This window comes from Tyto alba, unplaced genomic scaffold, assembly GCF_018691265.1.
Source record: "Tyto alba isolate M040663 unplaced genomic scaffold, T.alba_DEE_v4.0 Super-Scaffold_23, whole genome shotgun sequence".
Classification (NCBI taxonomy): Eukaryota; Metazoa; Chordata; class Aves; order Strigiformes; family Tytonidae; genus Tyto; species Tyto alba.
Genome location: NW_024881297.1, coordinates 9,519,892 through 9,532,260, shown reverse-complemented (window position 1 = coordinate 9,532,260; position 12,369 = coordinate 9,519,892). Strand labels below are relative to the sequence as shown.

The following is a 12,369-nucleotide window of genomic DNA, read 5'->3' as shown; positions in this document are numbered from 1 at the left end:
AGATTACAGTTACGACACGCATACACATAGGAAAGCAGGTTTCATTAATTCTATTTTTTACAAAGAAACTTGCTATCTAAGGAATAAAGTAGTGGGAAAATATGTTGGTTTTGGCATGTATAGACATCTTAGCTATGCTCTTTAGTTTCTCATCAGAAAGATGATACAGAGGCTGAGATAGCTGTCAGTCCTAACTAGCACTAGTTGTAGTCTAAGGCAAATACAGAATATGCTGCATAAACCCAGTATTTTTAACATTGAATAGTATACATAGAACAAAGGCATCTTCATTTCATGAAGAATATTTTCACAGTATTTCATTGCATGGAAGCTGACCACTTCAGACAGCACTGCTGTTACATCTGAGGTAGCTGCAGTAGAATGCTAGTTTGTATCTATTAGAATGGGTTGTGTGCCTGGAAGGTTTCTTTCTTCTGTTAGGTCAGTTGATCTAGTGAAAGATCTAGTCTGTCCTCACAAACTTGCCTACTTTAATTAGAAATCATTAGTGTAGTCCACCTAGCAGAATTCCATGCAAACCTGTACCTAAGCAGAACAGATGTACCAGTGCTCTGCTATCCACCCCTCGATGAGCTCTGCGGTGTCCTAGGTGGCTTGATAACTGGCAGAGCCCCTGGAACAGGCAGAAAAAGCAAGCAATACAAATCTAAGATGCCAGCTTTAGGATTTTACTCAACATATAAAATTGAACCAAGATCTCTGAATTTAAGGAAGAAACTGAAGGTTGGAAACTAATGCCTGTCTCTTTCAGGTATAGAGCAGTTGCCTCCTGGAGCCGTGTTCAGGGAATTGGAATCCCTATGATCACTGCTATTGAAATTTTCTCCATTTGGCTTCTGTCCTTCATACTGGCTATTCCAGAAGCAATTGGTTTTGCTGTGGTACCTTTCAGATACAAGGATGAAAGTTATGTTACCTGCATGCTCAATCCTACAAATAATTTTATGTTGGTAAGTAACATCCTTTCTTCACTTTTTGGAATCCACAGTATATTGGTTAGACAATTAAGACACCGGATTATAATATGCTTTATTCATCCATTAAAGTGCAAAATGTATTCCAATATATAACAGTGCAAAGAGGATCCTTCATTTACAGTGATCTGTCTCTACTGTCAGCCAGAGATACTAAATGGGACTTTACAACATTTTCACTTCTTCACCTCCGAGGATTCTTAATACTGAAATTTGCAATTTGGGCCTGCTTAAAGTACAATCAAGAGATGTTTCAGGGTAGCCAGAACCTTGGAAGTTATTGTGTTTCTAGGTATAACATCTTGGAGCTTCTAACTGACAAATCCCATTTTTCACCATGATTAATCATCACTGCATGCAGTAGCCAACTCTTCTGGCAGATAAAGAAAAGGGCGGGGCCGTGCTCTAACATTACTTTTCCTAATCTATGTGCATTTATGAAGTCAAACAGCGAATAATCCCTTCATTTACAAGAAATCATGACTAGAAGTCTGACAGACTCACATCTCCAACCTAGGTAACTTGGGCACTGAGCTGTCATCTAGATACAGCAACTTAAGAGCAAGAGAAGTGCCTGAGACACACCAGGCTCCTTTGGCTCATTTCATAGCCCTCATCCTGTGTGCTACTTCAGGTTTAAAATTGCCAATACCCACATCAGCTTGTTCAGAGTAAGTCAGGTGAGCAGTCACTACAGATTAATAGATCTTTACTGCTTAGGGGGATAGTGGTTTTCTGCCTGGCCTTACACTGAGAAAATGGGAAAGTAGTATCTTAATTTTTTCTTCAAGAACCCAAAGAAAGGCCAGCCACCATTCAGTCGGTAATAATAAAAAAAAAAAAAAAAACAAAAACAAACAAACCCAAAACAAAACAACAAAACAAACAAACAAAAAAAACAAAACAATATTCTGTTTGGTTTCAGAGAAGGCAGATAATGCAAAGTCTTATGTCTCAAGGGAATCTCCATATTTTTTTCCAGACTAGAATTTTTCAAGATAGAGTGCAAGTTTCTCTTTTTCTCCTTTTATTGGATCAGAACATGGCTTGGGATAGAATTGGGAAGGATAGGGAAAAATGGTACTAGGAAATTTAGAAAATAAAAAGTGTTTTTCAGAGGAACATCCCCAACTTTGGTAGGGTTACACAGACTGCAGGGATGGCAGTAAGAGCAAGAGACAATTGCAAGAGAAGACAAAAGGAACTCCCTAATGGAAATAAATAATGCAGGTGAAGACAGAGTGGAATTGCCCCATACTTACTACATCTTTGTTTCTAAACTCTACAAACTATATGACTGTAGATACTGTATTTATAAGAATATGATTTATGAAATGCACACTGCAGCAAATTTCCCTTTTGTAATGGCTGTTTTTCTTCACAAATGTGCCTAGACTATCTTCATGTCCCCTCTCCCTAAGAAAAAGAATAGTTTTCTCTTCCCTCTTCTCAAAAACACTACAGTTCACGTCTTCCAGAGGCATGCTAACTTTAATGATTATTGTTCTGTTCTTAATGTGGTATGTAGAATAGCTTGTTTTGTTTAATTAGAAGGAAATATTATCTTTTACTTGCTCAGTATAATTCAAAAGCTCCAAATCTCCCCACACCAGTTTGATATTCAAGGAAACAAACCAGCGTTTACATCCAAGATGAGAATAAATGTTGGACATGTCAGTCAAAATGGAGTGTGTTGTGTTTTAATGGACTACAAGCGAGTACAAACATGAGAATAAAACGGAAATGCCATTTAACCTTAACTATAGTATTTACTACCACAAACACCACAATAAACAATTACTAAACTTTGGGAAGGATTTATGATTAACTTTTGGTTTTAATAGGAGCTTTATTCATGTGTAAAGCTACCCTTGAAAGACTTAAATGATTCATGCTAGACCATGATTCCCAAGAGGCTGAGTGCACTAGGAAACTTGTTTAAAATGCACATTTCCTGTAGAAAACCAGTTCCATGTGGGCTTTCAAGACCAACAAAAGAATGTCTACTTCTCTTAAATCAACCCAATTTTGTGCTTTGATGTAAACTTTGTGAAACTCAGATTCCACAATTAATCGTTTACAGACATTTTTGTGTAGGTTTGATAACTTAACAAAGCCAGGTCCTCATACAGAATTGATGCAGTGGTCAGGGTTGTGACACAGAACTCTATGTGTATGTTTTCTTGACTGACAGGCAGTGCTCACAAAAGCTAGTAGACTGGTATGACGGAATGTTTTCCTTGTAAACTTAGCATGGATTCACACAGTACACATTTTGTTGTGCTGCCCAACCAATATGATTGTAGTCTGACTTGGAGAAATTTGCCACAGAAAAGAGAATTGTCTCCATGTATTTGTAATCCTTTTCTCTGCAGAAGGAGTGGTAATTAGTTTTCTCCTCAGTACAAACTCTTCAAATATGAGGAGTATTGTTTTCTGGTTTTCTGCTGGCTGAAGCTCTGTTCCCAATGGTGGAAATTCTGCCCCCAAGGAGAGCAGAACTATGCAGTAGACTGTAACCCCTCCTGATGCAGGGATAGGGCTAATGAGGAGGAGGAAACAAGCTAATCAAGACAACTCAGAGTGTTCTGTGAGGTGGAGTTGTGGCCTAGATACCAGTAGCATACTCTAAATTAGCAAACTCTGTAAGCAGCTAACTGGGGTGGGGCAGAGGGAGAAAAATCAAAAGTATTCCCTTTTTCTTTGTAAATCAACTTTCTAGTGTACCAAAAGCAGATTTTAAAATTAACTTTATTAAATACTAGTCTATTAATTGAATCCATTTTTTTAATCTTTCAAAGTTTAGTACCTTTCAGTTTTAAAACTAAACAAGATGTCAAAAGTTTGACTTTTTCAAACAAGATTCATATAATCCTCAGTTATTAGCATTTCGACATTTGGTGTGGGAACTGTGATGTTACAAGAGCACATCCGCTAGGAATAAACAAGCTAGGGAAAAGATTATGAGAAAGAAGGTTCCCTTTTACACACATCTATTTCAGTGACTACTCACATAGAGACAGGAAGTATTTAAAATGTCATATTTCAGTGCACACTTTTGGCTGAACATAAATTTAAATACCAAGATACAATATTTTCTCAAGTCTGAAAATATCATTGTCCACAGAAAAGAGTCATTTTAAATGTTTTGTCAAATGTAGTATTTCCCATAATACCTAAATATATTAAGTCACAGCTAGCAAAATTACACAGCAAAGTACTGCTACTCCATCAAGTCCTTCCGTGTCATGTCACAAAAGGCAAATGGTATGAATGGCAGGCAAAGGGTTAAAAGTAACAGTACCACTAGCAGCCACCGCCCCTAAGCTTTGCATGTATCAGACAAACACTTATGAAGTGACTCCTATCTGCCCAGTACATAAGCAAACCAACTACCAATCTTTTCACTGATAACAAAAGGTGATTACACTACAAAATATTTTGTATTTTCCTTTTTTGGAATTTAGGTAAATGGCATTTCCTGAGACAGGCTTTTAGTGAGATTTGTTATCTCAAACTGACACTGTCTACGTTTTGGCATGTCTTTTTCATGAAACTGGATTCCAGTTTCCATGAATGAGAGTAAATGTTCAGAAAACACAACAACAACAACAAAAAATTCCAACCCAAGACAGATTGCAACAAAGGTATAGTCAGGCTATCTGTAAGGTAAAATAAATCTTTATACTGCCACAATTCCCATTTTGATGATCCAAAACAGATCAACAATAAGAAAATTTACATAATTTGTGCTGCTTACCAGTAGACAGATACCAGCACACCGTCACATTTTCCAAGACATTTCTGTGGATCTTTACATTGAATCATAAGAAATGATCTTCTCTTTTCTTTACCTTATCTACAGTTTTACAAAGATGCAAAGGATTGGTGGCTGTTTGGTTTCTATTTCTGCATGCCACTGGCGTGTACTGCCATCTTTTATACTCTAATGACTTGTGAAATGTTAAACAGAAGAAACAGCAACTTGAGAATCGCTCTCAGTGAACACCTTAAGCAGGTAAATATTAGGAACACCAATGTTTGAAAATAGTGTTCTTATCTCTTTGGGTTAGCTTAAAAATGTTTGAAAGTGTTCTTGAATACAGTAAATTACAGAAAAAGGAAGCGAGGATGTAGGTTATTTATGACATTAAGACATTCATTTTAACCTGGAACACAAGACTAAATCATAGTATAAGGAGGTATTGAAGACAGCGTGGTCAGGAAACTAGCCAGTTTCTTTTCTTAAGTACGTATGACGGTTGTGCTCTCCTGCTCTTTAACCTCAAATCACTACTGGACAAATGCTTTGAAATTTAACTACAAAGATTTGCCAAAAAAATGTTTATTTTTATTCATAAAAATACGACGCCATGGGTCCTCCCTACTTTTGGCACACTTTGATATGCAACTTTAGTTTCATATAAAAAGCAACTGTAGAATAACATGGTTTAGAATAGAGTGGAATTTTTTTTCAGGGTTATTGCACTGTTGCAGTACCGCTACTGTAGCTGCTTTGAAAAGAGCAACAGGAGAATAGTACAAACAAATGATCATAGAGTAAGTCACTCACAGAGCCATCAGATCTCACTTTGCTGTTTTTGCAGCCCTGTCTGATGTTTAATTCCTAACTGAAATTTTAAAAACGATCTGTAGCTTTTCCCCTGCGTTAACGTCAGCCCCTCAAATTCCACTCTTTATTTAAAATTCCGCATTCACAGATGTGAATCCCCAGAGCAGTTCCCTCTGAATCGGCATGAGTTCTCTCAGAGGTTCTTCCTCCTGGTTCATTCCAGATCAGGGCCAACAGGAAAATCCTCCCCTTGTGCAGATCCTCCACTTTTTCCCCTCATCACGCCCTGGGGCCTGCAACACAGTCTGTCCTAGGGCCTCACACAAGCTACTCCTCCCACCAGAACTAGAATGGTATGTACGGAGTGGGGGAATCCACCCTCCAGCTTTCCCATCCTGACATGCAGTTCCTAGCAAGCTACTCAGACTGGTTGCTGGAGGATGACTTTATGTCACAACTTATAAATGCTTGTCTTTTTAACTATCACCTTCTGCCCTTATTACTTTCTTCCTTCCCTACAGCCTTGCCCACATTAATGTCTAGTCACACTCCTTTTCGTATTCTGATAAAAAACTGCTATTATAAGAAAAAAGAAAATATAAGTCATATCCAAAGCCTAACAAGACTTACTGTAGTCACACATTTGACTGTAAGTTTTTTAATGAGAGAGCCTTGCCATGCTTGTTATATTACAGTGGCTGTTTCAGAAGTGGTATTCTTATCCCTTTATATGCTTCTCTTTATCAAACCCATCCCTACCAAACACCACTGGTATGCCTTGTCAAAAAAAAACACTAAAACATCTGTAAATCTCTAGGGCCATATAAAATATCCATTACATTGAAATTATTTCCTGAGTAAATATTATGAGATTAAGCTGTAATACAGATATTTCTGAAATTTTGTTTGTAGAGGAACTATTTACTTAAGAACATCAAGGTCACATAGCAAGGATCACATAGCAAAATTCAGTATCCCTTTATGTAATGTGATGCATACTGAATACAAAATAATACATCAGAAAGAATTTGACATCCTGACTAAGTATGTGGTTGAATGGAACTTTTATTGCCAGCCAGTTTAGGTGCCTTGGGTTTACAGATTGCCCCACATAAAGGATTAGATACAAGCGGTTTATCGAGCAGGTATGATCCCAGTTTCTCTCATACATGAAGATTCTTACAGATTCTGCATGTTTCTGAAGAGGTTGATCTGAGGGACTGCCAGAAAACTAATCCAGTGTAGAAGAATAAGAAGGGCTGAGAAAGTAATCAGGTTCAGGAGAGCCCAGCAGTGGATTTTCCTTGGCTGACATCTACAGCGTACTGGCAATGAGCTGTGTGCTCCAGCTGCTCCAGTCTCAGTGATGAGCAGGTTCTGTTGAGGATGGCCAGAATCAAGAACATGACAAGTCCCATAAAAAACAGTTTAGGGACATCAGGTAGTCTGGAAGCTGAACTGTGGGAATCACTGCATGCTTTATCTAGATTACTTACTCTACTGGCAACATCACTACACTACAATCACTGACCAATACGAGTTAGGCATTCAGTCATAGTTATCTTTACTTCTTTTTCTAGCGTCGAGAAGTTGCAAAGACAGTTTTCTGTTTAGTAGTGATTTTTGCTCTTTGCTGGTTCCCTCTCCATTTGAGCCGGATTTTGAAGAAAATGGTATACAATGAAAAAGACCCCGGCAGATGTGAATTGCTCAGGTACTTAATTTTCTATGTCAATCAATTGTTTATACTGAAAAAATATAATGCCACACACTTGGAGCTTATTTCAGAAATGTCATTGTGCATGTAACTGTGGTGTTAGAAGAGCAAACACTTTATTTTATGACTTTTCATCTGCATCCATTTTCAGGGGTTTCAGTTTTAATGGGGTAGCATAATGTCAATAAATGTTGTCTGTCACTATTGCAGTCACTTTCCTCTGGCTTTTGTGAACTTCTGAGAGACAGATTATTATAGACATGGCATGGTACAGTATTAAATTGAGAGAGGTAGGTGAGAGACAGTTAGTTTCTGTGACAGAAGAGATTGTAACCACAAAGAGCACGGATGCTTTTACAGTATATGAACAGTTTAACTGTTTTGCTTTCTCTTTTGTTGCCTAGTTTCTTGCTGCCATTGGATTATATCAGCATCAACTTGGCAACCATGAACTCTTGTATAAATCCAATAGCTCTGTATTTTGTGAGCAAGAAGTTTAAAAACTGTTTCCAGGTAAGATCTTCTTGATAGTATTTTATGTCCAGTTAATGAACTGTATTAAACCACTTAGTTACTGTCTATTTTTAGCACTTGGGAGAAGAGGCATGCAAAGGAATGAAAGATTATAAATTGTCTAGTTTACCAGCTAGCAGCTCACATAGCACACATACCAAACTGAAAGTGGAACTGTCCATTTTATCTGAAATGCTAAACCAGTAAATAAGTTTGACATAGTCCTCATATGTAAATATGTAAACTGAGATAGACATGCTTTTGTAAATACTATTTATCTGCATGTGACATGTACATGAAATAGAATTTGGTTGATAATGTCTTTCCCACTCTAGATGAAGACAAAGAACACATGCATGGGACACCAAGCTGCCTGCAGTTAAACAATCCCATTAATGACTAAAATTTTCAGACTTGAATACCAAAGCAGGCACCTGAGTTGACTGTGGCAATTAAATATGCATTATGGCTTTTACCTGCATTTTTCCAGTTCCTACCCATGAAAATGTATTTTAAGGCTAAAATAATTTCCTTGTGACACTGTGCCTCTGCAAGTCCCCATTGATCTAATAAAGGCAATAGAAGAAGAAAGAAAATGAGAGCATACAATGGTAAAGAAAGTCATGCAATGAGAAAGGAAGACAGAAATAGCTTTATCTGCAAAGAAAAACAAAAGATGACAGGACTGTACCACTAAACTATTAAGTCTGCGAATAAGCAACTCAAGCTACTGAAAAATGTAATAAATTATTAGAATAGGGAAAACCTGTTTGTACATAGTCTGCTCAGACTTACAAACTATTTTCAGGGAGTATTTTCACCTGATAAATAAGAAGTCAGCTTTGCTTTTTACAGTCCCCTACTTCATCAACTATTGAGAGGATAATATGCCTGAACTTGTCCTCAGGTGAAAGTAACAGTGGGTACTGCCAGGCTGCTCCTCATGTCATTAGCTCATTCTTCCCACTTGTCCTTCCAAATAAAATTACCATCCAACAATTCTAATTAAAGAATTTTAGTTATTATTTAATCCTTCTCAGCTTTTCATTATAGCTTACCTTTTCGCTTCTACTAACAAGGACATTAATTGAGGCAATCTTTCCATTTTGCATTTGAATTTCTCACCCTACCTCTGTTGCAATTTTATATACCCACCCATAGATAGATAGTACACATATCTTAAGTCTGGCTTTACCTTTCTGCAACACTCCCTTCTCATTGAATTCACAGAGGTCACGGATCTACTCCTGTCACTGACATTGCTCCTCTGAGGACCTAACTCTTTCCCCTCCAGTAGAGACTCCATCTACATAGAATTAGGCACTAGTTTTTTGTGAAGGGAGGGAAGGATAGCTGAAGAATCCTTTCTGCTCCTTCCAGAAGAGACAACTGAACATACCAGCCTGTGAAGAACCCAGGAATATGATCCTGAATAACCTTCTATTCTTAACTGTGAAAAATGATACACCTCGATATATTCACTATCCCTTTCCTACACAATTTTGTCTTCTTTTAAGATGTGAAAAGAAACATAAGTCACGGGCTGGTGAATTTTCTTCTTTTCTCTTACATGCTAAGCAGCACACTGATCTCTGAGTTTGAAGTGCAGTGATGAAAAGGGAAGAAAACCCAACCCAGCTCTTACAATATGTATTGAGGTCTGTCAGTTCTCAATTGATTTACATTAGTCAAACAAATTTCCCTTTTGATACTGTGAAAGATTTTCTTAAATAAGAGGCACAGGCTGGGCCTAATTTGCTGCGTTTGTGATGTTTAATCACGGCAATTGTTTGCATTCTAGGGTAAAAAAAAATTTGCCTGAGTGCAGCTATCACTCCCTTCAGATAGAATCGTCTGTTCATTTCTGAATGAAAAATATGGCTGGCAATCTGTACAGAGTTGATAGATTTGTGTTAACTTTTTTTTTTTTTTTTTTTTTTTAATTTCCAGTCATGTCTTTGCTGTTGCTGCTCCCAGTCTAAGAGTCTAGTGACTTCAGTGCCCATGAATGGAACAAGCATTCAGTGGAAAAATCAAGAACTAAACAATCACAATACAGATCGAAGCAGCCATAAAGACAGCATAAACTGAAAATTAAGGACTCTGATATCACTTCAGAATCAAACAGGAAAAAAAAAAGTCACAACAAAGCTATTTCAACAGGAAGCCCAGTGACCGTTCCATAATCAGTTCAGACATATGCACTCTTGTACCTAATTCTAGAGGTGACTGAGCAGATTGACTGACTATAACTGTGATGTTTTGTGAACTGAGATTCACTGGATGGTAATTCTGTCTCTGAAAATTATATTGAAGTGATTATGACACCGAAAAACTGACTTGAACTACACAGGTGGTTTGCTCTTCTGAACCAAGCAGGAACTGTCCAAGTGTCTGTGACTGGGACAATATAATCACCTAAAATTAATCACTCTGGAATTTTTCAGAAGATATCAAAATGGAATCTGTCTGTGACTATGTTTTCTCTCTGCCCATTTGTCTTTTAACTTTTGTTTGTGAGGTGGATATAGTCCATGCACCAGTATGTTTTGCATGTTGTTGTTTTTCCTGTTTTTCAGGTTTATGTTGGAAAATGTTTGGTCCATACCAGTATTTTATTTACTTATTTTATAATGGGTCAGGACATTAGCTGGGCAGTTCACATTTGTAGCACTTCAGTACTCAAAAATAGGAAGAGACCATTTAAAGTAGCATCAACATTTGGCACTTAAGCACAGATTAATACCAAAAAAGAGGTATTAATAATACAGTACTATACTGTGTTATTTATTCTAATGCTCTGTACAAAATAAACATAATAAACATAATCTATATCAACAAAAAGAATGAAAGATGCCCACAGAGGGGCACCTTACAATGTGTTTTTAATTAACCTGCCATGCTAATTCTTAAACTATATGAACCTATTAATCTATTTAGACTATTGCTGCATTAAATCTAAGTCAAAATGAGGGTCAGTGGAACAGTGAAATATTACTAAAGTTGTCCAAAGAGTTCTGAGAATATGGTTATTATCATAGTGACTGTGCACAACACTACTTACACATTGTGAACATAAGATTATAGTCACAGTGAATGCAGAACTGTGGAAGTCCATAACAGCTGGATGTGCACAAGGATATTTTGTGCCTTATGCTTACAGAGTTCTTTGTCTTACTCTCACAACGTTTAAAGATTTTAATGGGGTTTGATAGTTTATTAGCATTGTTACCTATACAAATACAAAATGATATATAGAAAATATTGCTTGCATACATGTAAACTGGTGATTTACTTATTTCCATCCATTATGGTTACATGGCAAGAGATTCCTTGTTTGGCTATAAAAATTTTTAATAGGTAGCCTTTCATGAAGTAGTGGAATTAATAGTGTGGTGTCATATATAATATGCCTCATGCACAAATCTGCTAGGAAATCTTTTGTGCCAGGCTAAGAAGCCGTAATTAAAATCCCACACATTTTTAAACATCTGTTACATTTCAAATGAAAGATATAATCCTGCATATTTTTATTTAGGAGGTCAAAATGCTAGTGCCTACAGTGACTTCTTCTGCACAAGTTTCCCAAATGTTTACATTCACACAAATCTTCTAAAGTATATTAAAAAAAAGTTCTTTAAATTGGTTTATGTATTTTTGTGTGCTTCTGTCTCTGTGACATATATGTGTGTATAAATACATACAAACTTATGTTGATATGTTATAAACCTAAATACAGTATTCTGACAGTGCTCTGTAGTAGTGCCTAAGAGCATGGTATTGAATGAGACTTGGCTGAATTTTATTCAAAACATTTAACCCTCAAACTGTAACAGAAATCATAGTAAATGAGTAACAATGGTTTCCTTTGAGAAGGTTGAATTACTGGGTCTCTACATCCTGACACCTTCACTGCTTCTCTGACAGAATGTATTGAGCAGATGATAAAGGTAAACGAAACAGACACGAGGAATGGATTTAAGTTGTAAATTGCCCCTTCTTTATTTCAAGGCAGGAAAAAGCTTTGTGCACATTCCCCCCTTCTGTTATTTATCTGATGGTCAGATGAACCAAAAAATTCATACTATACCAGGAAATCAATAATCTGATTGTTCAGAGACTATCTTTTCTACCTGCCCACATAAAACAGTGAGCAGTGAAGGCAATACAAAACAGAAACTTTAGGACTCTTAGCTTCTACCAAAAAAACCCTCATTTACCTGCAAAAGTTTTAGACCCTGAAATGGACCATTTTTAGGCTTTACCACCACTGACACCAGCCACGTCATGAAAAGCTAACAGTTTACCTTCAAGCATCAACACCTCATCTATTGCTTTCAAACCTGTTGTTGGCTCTGTTATGTGGCAAAGATATACGCATGTGCACACACAAAGCATACTTTAAGCCGATTCAGCCTAGATGAAAAGAGTATCTTCCTACTCCACAAAGAGCTGACTGACCTTAGTGGCAGCATTATAAAATACAATTTCTTTTAACTAAGGAAAAGAAGAGGGTAAAGTATCTAACAGATGCGAGAGGTGTTTTTTAGAATGCTTTAGAATGATTTCTG

At 36.9% G+C, this 12,369-nt stretch overlaps 1 protein-coding gene across 2 annotated transcripts in view; it reads left to right on the top strand.

Moving 5' to 3' along the window:
• The window catches only part of EDNRA (endothelin receptor type A), a 33,399-nt gene extending 21,816 nt beyond the window's left edge, over positions 1 to 11,583 (top strand). For both annotated transcript variants that reach the window (XM_032989938.2, XM_032989946.2), the window contains exons 4-8: positions 773 to 971; positions 4,861 to 5,013; positions 7,149 to 7,282; positions 7,690 to 7,798; positions 9,749 to 11,583. In XM_032989938.2, the coding sequence (XP_032845829.1) occupies positions 773 to 971; positions 4,861 to 5,013; positions 7,149 to 7,282; positions 7,690 to 7,798; positions 9,749 to 9,889 (736 nt within the window). In that variant the 3' untranslated portion in view covers positions 9,890 to 11,583. The remainder of the gene's footprint in view (positions 1 to 772; positions 972 to 4,860; positions 5,014 to 7,148; positions 7,283 to 7,689; positions 7,799 to 9,748) is intronic.
• The last annotated feature ends 786 nt before the right edge of the window (positions 11,584 to 12,369 follow it).